Genomic DNA, 13,936 nt, shown 5'->3' on the forward strand with positions numbered 1-13,936 from the left:
TGATCCATAATTGAGAAAAAATCATGCTTTTTATATTAAATGCCTATTAATAGAATATTCATTCAATGAATCCTAACATAAGAACAATATTTTACTTCTTCTTTTTTGATTAGCTCTATTTTTTTTTCGCAGCAAATATTTTCAAAAATAACGGTTGACTCGTGTCTTATAAAGCTCTTGAGGGATGTAGCTAGGGTTTGTGCAACCCGGTGCGGTATTAGATTTATGGGTCCGTAGGATTAAAATGATAGTTACATAGATTGTGAAGGTAGTAGCTAACATTCCAAGTGAATCAAAATTCATCCATCGCGCAACAATAACGACAATGTCGCAACCTGAATTTGTTGCGACATTCTACCCAATGCGACATAGGTTTGTCTCAACTTGAAAAAAATGGGATAAAGATCATGCAGCACGAGTTTAGAGATTTTTAAGCCTTGCTTTGTGATTTTTGAGCGGTAACTTCGAGTCGGTAAACACTGCAACGCTGCTGAAGATGTATCATTAAAAAGTTTCGATTTTGGGTTGGTAATAATTGATTATTCACGAGTTGAAAAGTACGCAACAAATTCTGCTTCGGTTTTGTCTGCAACAAAAAAATTCGGGATCATGTCATTATCTGTTACCAGTTGGGACAAAGAGTAATCGCTGCGCCTTCTTTGTTGCTTGTTTTGGGCCTCTTTTGTCTGACAATTCTCTTCACTGATTCCAATACATCAAGCTACATACCGTAATCCGGGATAACATTGTTTAAGAAAATGTTACATGTTATATACTTTTGAAGCAAGTGCTGGCACTCTGAGTGTAATGTGTTATGCTACTTGAAATAGTATTTTTAAACTTTAAAACATATTTAAATACAGGGTGTTAGGTTCCTGAGTGCAAACTTTTTAAAGGGTGATAGAGAACCATAAATGGTGAAAAAACTGCTCTACGCATATGGTAAAATCTCATCCGTGACGTGGTATTGAACTTGCCATGTTGTTGATTATTATTGCCTTAACTGCCCATAACTTTAAAATGGTCAAACTTATCGTAGTTTTTTTTTACCCTTATTCGAATGATTATTGAATTTTCTATCGAATGGCATCTTTGATTCGATTGGTTTAGTTGAATAGCTAAGTTTTCTAGAGCAAATTGCTCAAAAGTAGTTTGTTTTAATTTGTTTTTGTCCATTATCTTTGAAAAATGCGTAATAAATTAAAAATCTTTCTTAGGCAAAGTTGTGGCCCCTGTCCTACTCTACAATTTAACACCAAACTTCTATCTCTTATCGTTTTCTTGCAATTTCGATTTAAAGGAGCCGCACAGTGCGCAAAAAAGTGCTTTCCTTGGCAGTTGCAAATTTATGATCTGAAATACGATGTACAAATCAAAACTGCAAGGAAACGATAAGAGATAGAAGTTTGATGTGAAAGAACGAATTGTAGAGTGGAACAAGGGCCACAACTTTGCCTAAGAAAGAATTTCAAATTATTACGCATTTTTCAAAGATAATTAACCAAAACAAATTAAAACACACTACGTTTGAGCTATTTGCTCTGGAAAATTTAGTTATTTCTGGAGCTCGATTTGAATAGGTCGTATGTGCTTTTGTCGATTAAAAATTCGATCAGTTGGATTCGCTTATTATAGCGAAAACCGTTGAAATTGAGCAAAGTTGATACATACAGCAGAATCCTCACAAAACAGGCTTTCTGTTCCATCATTAAAAGTTTGCAAAATATCTGCCATATTGCTACAATTACTAAAATAAAGTGATCGAATTTTATATCGACAAAAGCACATACGACCTATTCAAATCGAGCTCCAGATTTAACTAAACCAATCGATTCAAAGATACAATTCGACAGAAAATTCAATAATGTTTCGAATAAGGGTGAAAAAATGCGATAAGTTTGACCATTTTAAAGTTATAGGCAGTTAAGGCAATAATAATCAACAACATGGCAAGTTCAATAACTACGTAACGGTTGAGATTTGACCAAATGCGTAGAACAATTTTTCTTTCACCATTTATGGTTCTCTATCACCCTTTTAAAAGTTTGCACTCAGGAACCTAACACCCTGTATGCTTTTTAAAAAAGTTTTTTTTTTCATTATTTTGGGGTAACATTGATCATTTTAGTGAAAAGTGTTACAGACGTAACACTCTGCGAATTGCCATCGTACTCCAATTTAACAGGCTATTTGAAAATTGAATAGTTGGCCAACTCGTGGTGCCCATTCCTCTCGCATAATTTTTGCTTTAGTTTGACGTTTGCCCACTAAGGCCATCTAGTCGATGGTTGGCCAAGCTCAGTTTTTTGTGGGGTGTGAATATATTTTACTGTTATTCCCCTTGCGTGTGTGTCCCCTAGCAAGCATAAGTGACAGTCTACACCATGACGAGGTTGTGAGTGTCAAGCTGCCTCATTGAGGAGAAGAGCTTTGGAATGGCTGACCTTCATCGTGTGGTTCCGGATTATACCAAGTTATTCTACTGTAGTTTGCTAAGATGACTAGGAACGGATTGTTCCGGTGAGTTACGCAATATTCACACTTTTAGCATTCAATTGGACGAATAATATTATGTTTCCGTGATTATTATTTTTTATCGAAAAATATTCGTTTGTCTGTTTGTCTGTGGAAATATCCTTACTTACTAAATTCGAGGTGTGTTGCTGATTTCGAATTTGTTGACCAAATTCTTATAAGTTATATACTTTTTGAGTTATTCAGGATAAATATCCCCTAAACACTATTTGCAAAGATTTACATTCATTTGCTATTATCTCAGTTCAGAAGCATGCTATTGAAAAATAATGTATGGATGAATTTAACCTTGTAGTTTTATCTGAAAGTTTGCCGAATAACATTGGGGTCGCACACGCATTCCAAAGTCGTGAGCGAGCTGTGAAGGCAACTTTCCACAGCGTGAATGAAATTTACATTCACCGCGTGGAGAGTTGCCTTCACAGCTCGCTCACGACTTTGGTATACGTTTGCGACCCCAATGTTATTCGGCAAACTTTCAGATAAAACTACAAGGTTAAATTCATCCATACATTGTTTTTCAATAGCATGCTTCTGAACTGAGATAATAGCAAATGAATGTAAATCTTTGCAAATGCATGGTCGCAACCTTGGCTGAAAGAATATTGTTCGTGCAGCTGAAAATCGGAATTTTCCCCCGTAACGTGGGTAGATCACCTTAGAATGGTGCGTTGCGGTGTAAGATCTACCAAATCAAATTTTGATCTTGATATTTACCGTATTTTTAAATATTCCAAGATCAAAGTTTGATGCTCTTTTTTTGTGTTTTGTAGTATTTGTGTTTGAATGTACTGCTAATTAACATTTTATTTCAGAAGGATTCAGGTAAATGTATCGTACGATATAAATAATATTTTTAAAATATGTAACTGTTGCGAGCGTATCACTAATTTGTAGCTTATTTGACGAACGATGTTAATATTATTTTATATTTCAGATTATCAACCGAAGAATCTAGTAATTCGACCAAATGCCAACAAGATGACGAGGATGAATTGGACAGACAACTAATTCGAAGCAGTCTAACAATGGTGTGCCTGAACGTTAACCAAGCATATCCTATGCAGTTTACCCTTCCACTAACAACACCCAAATTCCCGTGACACCTAGGCCTGAGAGATCGTAGAGTTGTCTACATTTTTCATAGGTGTCCAAAACTAACCATCCTTTCCCATTCCTCAGCAGTCGCAAGGACGTGGCCAGGACAGTGCTCGACCATTGGAGGATTGCGTCAGTCTTGTCCATGAGTCAGAGATTAGTCCCAAATCTTTGTGCTTTGGTTCAGACGGGAAGGAGGCAACCCTCATAACAGCGGTCTAGGACTGTACCACCTACGAATTTGTGCGACTCGCTTAATGCTAATGCTAATGCTAATGCTAATGCAGCTGAAAATCGGAATTTTTGACACGCGAAAATCGATTATTCTCCTAAACCGTGTGTCGGACGTACGTCGGGCACAGTGCGCTGGATAGAGGACCAGCTCCACTGTCCAGCGCACTACGTCCGACGTTAGGTTTCACGTATGGATTTTGAGAAAATTCGATTGTCGGGTGTGGAGAAACGTCGGATTTCAACCGCGACGACAATACGTTGATCAACAAGATGTAGCCTTCAAAAAAAACTAGTCATCAATACTTCTGAAATGCCAGTATATTCTCAGCGTCCATACTTTCTGGGGCGGTCTTTAACTTCCCAACCAAGGCTCCACAAAAATGTTAAAACAAAGAATTTACGGGAAGTCCTATCAGCAATCGATTGTTAGCAATGATTTCAGCTGAATGAGACACACATTGCAAATTCCCAAAAACATAATACTAAGCTTTTTCTAGAAAAATAAAAGTCTACACTCATCTCTAGACATCTACGAACCAGATGACGTAAAGAGTTTAAGATCATTACAACGCTTAAGAGTTCCTAGTATGTGTCGTATCCATCGGTTCCGTTGGGTCTGCGCGCTCCGGATGGTCCGCCGTCACCGACAACGCCGCTTTTGCACGCTTTCCGCAACATTTTTCTTCTTGTGCCGTCCGACGAATTCACAACCAGACAATCGTTCCGTCTGCTGTCGCCAACGTATCTCCAATCACTGACTCTAACCTATATCCAGCGTTCTCACTTCCCATCCGAAAGTATATAACACTCATACACTTAAACCACGAAGTTTACCCGACGTCGCCTTTCCCTCACCCGCAATGAATCTACACACGCATGCAAACAAGCGAGTAGGTACAACACCACCCCTGCCTCTCGTGCAGTTATCTATCACACACACACGGGCACACACGATGTTGTCTCGATCGGTTATTTCATCCGCAACTCAGAAAACCACGGCCTGCTTCGGTTGCGCCGCTATGCTGTTGTATACCTACTTACCGTTATGCGTGGTTGGCTGCCGTCGGCCTCTGCGAACAGTAACTAGGGATGTCTAATTTTTTCAGTGTTCGCGTTCTTGTGTTGAGAAAATGAAATGATTTTTGGGGTAATGTAATTCAAACGTGGTTATTTATTTTTCACATATATTCACTCGTCGCTCTTTGGGGTTTCTCGTCAGATTCCTGAAATATTTAAACATTTGCTTTTTAAATTTATTTACTCCGGTCCTATATACTACATCCTTCTCTACCTGTACTCTATTGATAAATGTGGTATACATATTTATTATCAAACCGCGCCGGGGGTTTGATGGTATCTCGCATCCTCAAGACCCTCGAATTATTGTCTTGGTTATGTAGTGAGCCAGGTTCACTACTAGAAGGTGGAAGCTCCAACAATCCGTCTTGTGCTCCCGAATGCATAGACTCAGGTATTGCCAAAGTATCGCTTGGTACAAGGCAATCCATTTTGTTGTACTGTGTAGGTGCTTTTTTGACATCTTGGATATGCCGGGTGTATTGCACGCCTCCTTTGCTCAACACAATCAATTTCGAACCGTCCTTGGCAATAACCGTGAATGGTTCTGACGAATAGGTGGGGTCAGTTTTTGATTTCTTTTGTTGTAGAACAAGTACCACGTCTCCTACGTCCACATCCGAAAGTTTTGCCCCCCGTTTGGCATCTGCGTGCTTTTTGCTGATCAACTTCGCTTCTGCGTCCCGTTCCTTAATGTCGATACGATCTAGCGCTTGCTCTCTGTGTCCCCAAAGACTGGGGAAGGTGCCTCGGAACTTCCAACCTACGAGCATTTCGAAAGGAGTTGCTCCCAGCCGGGTATGAGGCACTAGCGTGTTGCGATTATGAACGTATTGGTTCAACGCCCACCTCCAATTCTTCCCTTCCAACCTTGCTGCTGACATCGCTTTGGTGATCCCGGGGTTCTGCCTCTCGACGGTTCCGTTCGTTTGAGGACTAAGCGGAATCGCCTTACGAACCTTAACGCCTTTTCCTTCCCAGAAAGAGACAAAGGACGAGCTTTGAAAGGGAGGTCCGTTATCGCTCTGGAGTACTCGGGGTAGGCCCCATCGCTGGAAAACATCACATAGTGCTGCATTTGTGTGATCCGCGTCCATCTGCTTCATTTCCACGACCGATAGGTACCTTGAATAAGTATCCACGATCACTAAAAATTCCCCGGTTCCGAAACCCGGCACGGAAAGGAAGTCGATCTGGATTACTTCCCAGGGATTCTCCGGCATTTCTCTGGACGACAAAGGCTGAGTTGGTCCTTTCCTTGCTAGCACTATGCAGGTTTCGCAACTCTTGACGAATTTCTCTACATCTTTCGCCATACCCGGCCACCAGAAAAACTCCCTCATGACGCGCTTCATATTAACCTCACCTAGATGTCCACCATGTGCTGACAACATTGCCTTTTGCCTCAACGGTTCAGGTAACACGACTCTGTCGTTCTTGAAAACGGTACAGCCAAGAACGTATAAGTTCTTCCTTTGAGCTTCGAATTTACGCAAATATTCTGGCCAACATCCTGATGTAACCGCTTCGCGAACGTTCTGAATTTCGTCGTCGTTTTCGGAGGAGACTTCTATATCGTCCCAAGTTATTTCCAGTTTTCCAGCTTCAAGTGCATACAACAGATTCCCGGAATCTTCTTCTTCAAATGGGATGGCCTCTTGAGATTCGCCAATGAGTCGTGACAATGCGTCGGCTACGTTCAAATCACCAGCTACTCGTTCAATGGAGAAATCGAATGGCTGTAAACGCAGGGCCCAAGCTTCAGCTCTAGATACTGCACGTTTCCCCAATCTATGCTGGCTGTTGAAGATAAATTCGTTCGCCTCTGAATCCGTTCGGATGACGAAGGTTCGCCCCAACAAGTAGAATGAAAAACGTTCTGCTCCCCAAACAACCGCCAGAGCTTCCTTCTGGGTCTGTGGGTATTTGCGCTCTGTTACTGTTAATGATTTCGACGCACATGCTATGACCCGGGGTTTTCCGGCATCGTTCCACTGTATGAGCACAGCCCCCAGGCCAACAGGCGATGCATCGACGTATAATTCGGTCTTGTCGGTCATGCTGTAGTAACCCAACGTTTTTATTTCCTTCAGCGCTGAATTCCGAAGGTAATTGAACTCCTCTTCTTCTGCATCCGTCCAATAAAAGCTATCAGCAGTGGCCAAAGCACGCAATTTAACGGTCTTGTCCGCGCGGTTTTTGATGAATCGATCTGTGAAAGTAACTAACCCGAGAAAGCTCTTCACTTCGGAACAGTTTTGCGGCATTCGGAAGTTCTTAATAGCTTGAATTTTGTCATCTTCGACTTGCCAGCCTTCGGGAGTCAGTCTGAACCCGACGAACTTCACGACCTGTGCCCCAAAGACGCACTTGTCTTGGTTAAGCTTCACATTATGTTCCTTCAGGCAAGCCAACACTTTGGCCAAGTTGGCATCGTGCTCTTCCTTGGTTCTACCAAATACCAGAACATCATCTAAATAATTAATGACGCCCTCGCAGCTGCCAAGAATCTTTCTTTGTACAACCTCCTGAAAGATGTCGGGAGCGTTGCAGAGACCGAATGGCAGCCGTACGCACCGAAACATCCCGAACTCGGTGTAAAAGTTTGTAAGGTGTCGAGATTCTTCATCGAGCTCGATGTGGAAAAAGGCACTTTGCAGGTCGATGGTGGAGAACCAGTTGGCCCCATTTAGTTCCGCGACGATACTTTCGACTGTTGGCATTGAAAATGGCGTCCTCACAATGTACCGGTTGGGACCACGCAAGTCAATTACCAAGCGGATGTCGTCCTTGCCCTTAGGCACGACCAGCATCGATGAACAGAAGTCGGTAGACATTTGGTCAGACACCGGTTCGATGATTCCTGAGCTAACAAGGTTTAGCAAACGTTGCTCCACAATTGGCTTCAACGCTTGGGGGATGTTCATGAATATGTTCCTGCACGGTGGTTTCTCCCTATCGTAAATCAGCTTGACGGGCGGTATGTTGAATTTGGGGAACGTATCCTCGCAACGGATGCTCAATATCTCCTCCATTTCCCCTCGGTATACGGGGTTCAGGACCGGGACTTCCAAACCAAGCATCAGAACACAGTACCTTATCGCCGTGGATTTACCGAGAAGAGCGCGACGATCATCCACCACATAGAATTTTTCGAGCAGGATAGGCCTATCATTTGAAATGAAGAGAGGTGCCTCGAAGGTGGCTGAGACTAAAATCTCTTTATCGGAAGCGTAAGCTTTTAGAGGACGATCCGAACCGTTACGGATATTGATCATCCTGGAGTTGTATCTATCATCCTCCCGCATACATTGAAATAATGACTTTGTGAATGTATTCACCTGCGCACCAGAATCAATAAGAAACTCACAGGTCATTCCAGCCACCTCCGCCGTGATACACCCCTCCTCTAGAAAGGATTTTACCGTTGTAATTGAAGCAATTGGGAGACCTTTCATAGAATCCTGTAAATGCAGTAAAGGGTTGACGATGTTATTTTTCTACTACCGAACGAGTCATATATACTGTCTTGTTTTGAAGGACAAAAATAAAAGCCAGATTGAGATCGATGAAATCGCAACTTTTTTAAATTGTTTAATTCAATGCAAAATTTAAAAAAATATCATTTCGAATTCATTTTTCTTAGTCGAGAAAAAAACATAAAACAAATCTGGTGTTATGAATAAGTTTGCTGCTGGTAGGTATATAGAATTAGTTAGAACTCACGTTATCGTTTTCATTTCCTCGGCTTTGTGTAGCATCATGAACGACGGCGACTCGTTTAAGTGGCGGTCCCGAAGATGTTGCCTCCTGTTTCGGACGTTTTGTTCCCGCTGACGTTTCGGCTCTGGGCTGTGGTGTTCGACACGCTCTCTGTATATGACCCAGGCGGCCACAGTTTCTGCAGACTTTGTCGGCTGCAAAGCACTTGTCCGAACGGTGGAACACGCTGTCGCATCTCCAACATCTGATACCATGTGCCTCTGTCACTCGGCCACCTGCCCGGTGATACTCCGTTCCTCGCCGCGTGTACTGTGTTCCCGCTTGTCCGTTGTTGTTACGAAACCCCGCACTTCTGGAGTGCCGCTCATGTACTTGATTCCCAGGATCTGATTTCGATGGCATATCCGCTCGAATAGGCGCGAGAACTGCTTCCGGTGGTTTGTAACTCTTGCGAACGTAGTACTCCTCATTAATCCGTATTGCCTCCAGCTCCCTAACCTTGTCAACCAAGTCGGTGTACGTTCCTTTTCGGCTTAACATCTTTAGGGCAGCCGATCGCACTTCTTTATGCGAAGCATGTTCGGCAACAGTCCCAACTACCTCCTCAAACTCTTTCCCTTCGCCAAAACTGCAAAGACGAGCAGTCGCGGCCACTCTTGACACGAACGCAAGATCCGATTCTCCTTCCTTCTGTACCATCAGAGCTAATTTGCGTCGCTGGAGCATTATATCTGAGCCTGACGCAAAATATGATTTCAGTCGGTGCATAGCGTTTGCAAACGGGTGCGTCTCAGCTGGAGGAGCGTCGTTCGTCGATTTGGAATTCCGGAAAACTTCCAGAAGTCGAGAACCAGCCTTTACTTTGAAAATAGTGAAACGAGTCTGTTCGTCTGTAACACCGGCCAGATTCATGGAATCGATCAGCAAATCTTTCCAGGATTCGAAAGTCTGCCGATGGATTTCGTCGCCTTCTTCGTGAGGTTTGCATTCTGGAATGCTGATGGAGGACATCGACAAATGGTTGACTGACGATAAGAACCGGGACTCCTCATTGCTCCGATTTAGAACGTTTTGACGAGTACTCGATGGTCTCTGCCCTCCTTCGAATTCTAATTCACTGCCACTCGTCGACTGTTGCGATGTTGTCTGCAGTTTTTCAACCGTTGTTTTGAGCATCCGCATATCATCTCTGGTCTTTCTTAGCTCTTCCATCATCAATGCACTTCGCGTACGCTCTTCGACTAATTCCTTCTCTAAGCTCTTTTCTCTCCTGCTTTTTTGTTGGACGTCGTTTCCCGGTGCTGACTTATTTTTCTTCTTGGCGCCGATGCTGTAAGAAATTGAAAGTTTTTTGATAACGAGACTAAAATAGCAAGCCGGTAAATTTCTTGTGAACATTCTCTCTGCTAACTGTTTATGAAACATACCGAATATTAGTTTAACCGCACCTTATATCCTCATGAAGAAAGAGCAATATTCCATATAGGCTCGGCGTACCAGTTATGGCTATATATAGTACCTCAAATTGGCCATACTTGATTTTGAACATTTAACAATGCAAATCAACATGAAAAATTGTGTGAACAAAAGGTCCTGTTCACATAACATGGAACTCATTTAAACTTCAACATTTGCTCAAATTATAGTGAAAATAAATCATTTTTCTTAAAAATTTCGGCTGTCTTGCATCCTATTTCGCCATAGTGTACCAGTTATGGCTCCGTTTCTATAGTTTTCCTTTAAAGTACGGAAACTAAGCTATCATTTGACATATTGTTGACATTCATAGGTCGTTTTATTTTTGTAAAAATAGTTTTCCTTAGGTAGTGCCATAACAGGTACAGGTACCCTGTTCAAATTTTCTTATATGTATAATAACGTGATGCTTAAAGCGTAAAGGTCGTTAATAGATATTGCAGTTTTTTTTTTTTTGCTGGATGAATCCGAACTAGTTCTTAGCCTCAAACAGACATGACGACGTTTTAAAGTTTTCTTCAAGTGCATTGTAAACAATGAGAGTATATTACAGGTGAGGAAGAAGAAGAGATGGCTATGTATTAGTAAGGAAAGAAAAATGTAAACACAAATAGTGACGTCACTATTTGACACGCGTTCTTATCAGAGCTGGCTTTGCTTGTAGTAGTGACATGTTTTGCACCAGACACGGATCTCACGCACACGAAGTATCTTCTTCCCCACCTCTATTAGACTCTCATTGCATTGTAAACAAAAGGCGCATAACTCGATTCGCATCCTCACGCACAAATCTAAACATAGTCTTCTCGATTCGCGTCCTCTCGCACGAATCCAAACATTATTTAACTGATTTGCGTCCTCTCGCTTTGATCCGTCCTCCGTTTTTGATGGCACCCTCATTAACAATCACCACTACACACACACACACTCACCAATCGCAGCTTTTCATTAGCAAAAATAATATGGCCGCCAAACTGTATCCGATGCCCCTCCACCCGTCATTGTGCTTTCTTTAAATGCCTTTTAAAATTTTATTGCACTTCGGTGCAACGCTTACATCCAACGAAAATAAATAAAAATGCCATTTGAGTCACTATTAGCCTGCAAGTGATTTTTGATAAACCAGCAACACCTTCTTGGGAAACACGGCCTTTTTATAGGGGGATAATCAAAATGGCCACCTCCTGCCTCCGAGTATGCACTTGGCCGCAAAAAATCCTCACTATAATGATTGCTGCACTTTCTCAACACCAATTATTTCTTTAATACGTACCGGCCGCTGGGAGCCGCTGCGCCATTGTCGTATCCATCGGTTCCGTTGGGTCTGCGCGCTCCGGATGGTCCGCCGTCACCGACAACGCCGCTTTTGCACGCTTTCCGCAACATTTTTCTTCTTGTGCCGTCCGACGAATTCACAACCAGACAATCGTTCCGTCTGCTGTCGCCAACGTATCTCCAATCACTGACTCTAACCTATATCCAGCGTTCTCACTTCCCATCCGAAAGTATATAACACTCATACACTTAAACCACGAAGTTTACCCGACGTCGCCTTTCCCTCACCCGCAATGAATCTACACACGCATGCAAACAAGCGAGTAGGTACAACACCACCCCTGCCTCTCGTGCAGTTATCTATCACACACACACGGGCACACACGATGTTGTCTCGATCGGTTATTTCATCCGCAACTCAGAAAACCACGGCCTGCTTCGGTTGCGCCGCTATGCTGTTGTATACCTACTTACCGTTATGCGTGGTTGGCTGCCGTCGGCCTCTGCGAACAGTAACTAGGGATGTCTAATTTTTTCAGTGTTCGCGTTCTTGTGTTGAGAAAATGAAATGATTTTTGGGGTAATGTAATTCAAACGTGGTTATTTATTTTTCACATATATTCACTCGTCGCTCTTTGGGGTTTCTCGTCAGATTCCTGAAATATTTAAACATTTGCTTTTTAAATTTATTTACTCCGGTCCTATATACTACAGTATGTAACTACAATGTAGTACCCGAATGATCAAATTCACCCCGCTGATCAATTTGACCCCGGATTACGGTACCGTAATCTGGGGGTAGTTGATCAGCGGGGTGAAAATGATCACTATGGGATTCACGTCCTTCAACCGCTGAGGACACCACAATACTGTTTCAATGGAAGAACTTTTGGCGTAAATCAATTGTGTGAATATTTTTGAAGAACTTTCAAAGGTTTTTCTGGAAATTGTGACAGGTTTTACATAAAAGTATCGACTTTTTTGGATGTGTATCAAAACTCGGTGAGAAGACTGCCTTTTGAAAAACTGTCTCCCATCTTCGCATTGTACCGTAATCCGGGGTGAAATTGATCATTCGGGTACTACATAGTCTCTGACCAGATGACCGGCAACGTTACAGAATCAGTATTGGATGCTTCGCTGAAAATCGATGCAAGCAATATATGCATAAAAGAACAAATCTTGACAAAACTATAGGGATCTCGTCAAATCACACCATTTTAGATTCCTGAGGCATAATTATACAGAAGGATGGATCAACGTTGTATGGGAAAATTTAAATTTGATCGCCATTTTGCGTCTAAAATACTGCGCACAATTTTGATGCAACTGGTTGAAGCCTCAAGCTCTGTAACATGGTTGAAATTTGAATGGGTTTTATTGTGGGAAATTTCACTTGCTTGCATTATTTTTGTCAAATTTTTCATGAATCTAATACGCAATGTTAATAGAATAAAAGGTGAGTCGTTAATTATTGTGCCACCCTACCTTCAACTGATTCGCAAATTGTCTACAGTTATCGAAATGAAACCAAATTTTTACGGTAGTTTAGTATATGTATGTATTTCAACTTTTTGGTATCGGTTTAAATTTAGGATGCGTTTTAGTGAAATTCATGACATTTTCAATTAACGCCCTCCATGTGGACATGTTCAGGCTCCACTTGAAACAAATAATTAAAGCTCTCTGGTTTGTTTATGCGCATCGTGCCTGGTTTTCACCCAGCTCCAAGCTTATGTTTCACAACCGTTCCTGAAACCTATTGACGAACATTAAGATGATCCGATAATGTATAATCATTAATTGTATCAAGGCGCGAACCCATGATTTTAGATTTTAGCATGTGATTGTACAACATCTTTTTCAGAACTGTTAACCTAATTTATTCTATATCGACCGGAATCTCACTGATAACTGCTCAATTCATTATATGTAAACAAGAGACTATAAGGAGAAACTGTGCAAAATTTGGTTGATTTTGGTGAAATAGAAAAAAGTTACGTTAGTTTGAAAATGGCACAATAATTATCGACTCACCCTTTATAGGCTAAAGAGTGCAGAAAAAAATGTCGAATTTTCTTGATAATGATCGGCATTCAGTGCTAGTGAAGATGGTCGAGCAGTCAACTGAGAGTTTCGATATTTTTCAGCTCTGCCTATATGTACGTTTTACATAACGTCGGTATATAAACCAGAGTTTCCAAATTGGGTTTTTAAATTAAGAAAAATTCAATGTTTTTTTTATTTTTAAACAAAAGACCACCTGTTTCTGAGCCTCTATGATTTTTTTTCAGATTTTTAGAACTTTATTTTGGTACCTAAAATCAATTTCAAAGAGATTTTTTGAAATCACCTTTTGACAGCTGGGCAACTGCTTGACAGCTCCGTTCAGTACAAAATGCGACGAGGGTGATTCGACAAATCGCTCCCATACAAATTTCAAATTGATTTTTCAATAGGTTCCCGGGCACCAAAAGTGATGATAATTTGGATTTCGGCTCAGTTTGGCATGCAGATT

The 13,936-nt window shown here is 41.6% G+C and overlaps 1 protein-coding gene across 1 annotated transcript; it reads right to left on the reverse strand.

Moving 5' to 3' along the window:
• Positions 1–5,165: 5,165 nt before the first annotated feature.
• LOC134290109 (uncharacterized protein K02A2.6-like) lies at positions 5,166–8,222 on the reverse strand. Its single transcript, XM_062857145.1, has one exon. It carries the CDS (start codon positions 8,220–8,222, stop codon positions 5,166–5,168), a length of 3,057 nt encoding a protein of 1,018 aa, XP_062713129.1.
• Between the last annotated feature and the right edge of the window lie 5,714 nt (positions 8,223–13,936).

This window comes from Aedes albopictus, chromosome 3, assembly GCF_035046485.1.
Source record: "Aedes albopictus strain Foshan chromosome 3, AalbF5, whole genome shotgun sequence".
In the NCBI taxonomy this organism is placed as follows: Eukaryota; Metazoa; Arthropoda; class Insecta; order Diptera; family Culicidae; genus Aedes; species Aedes albopictus.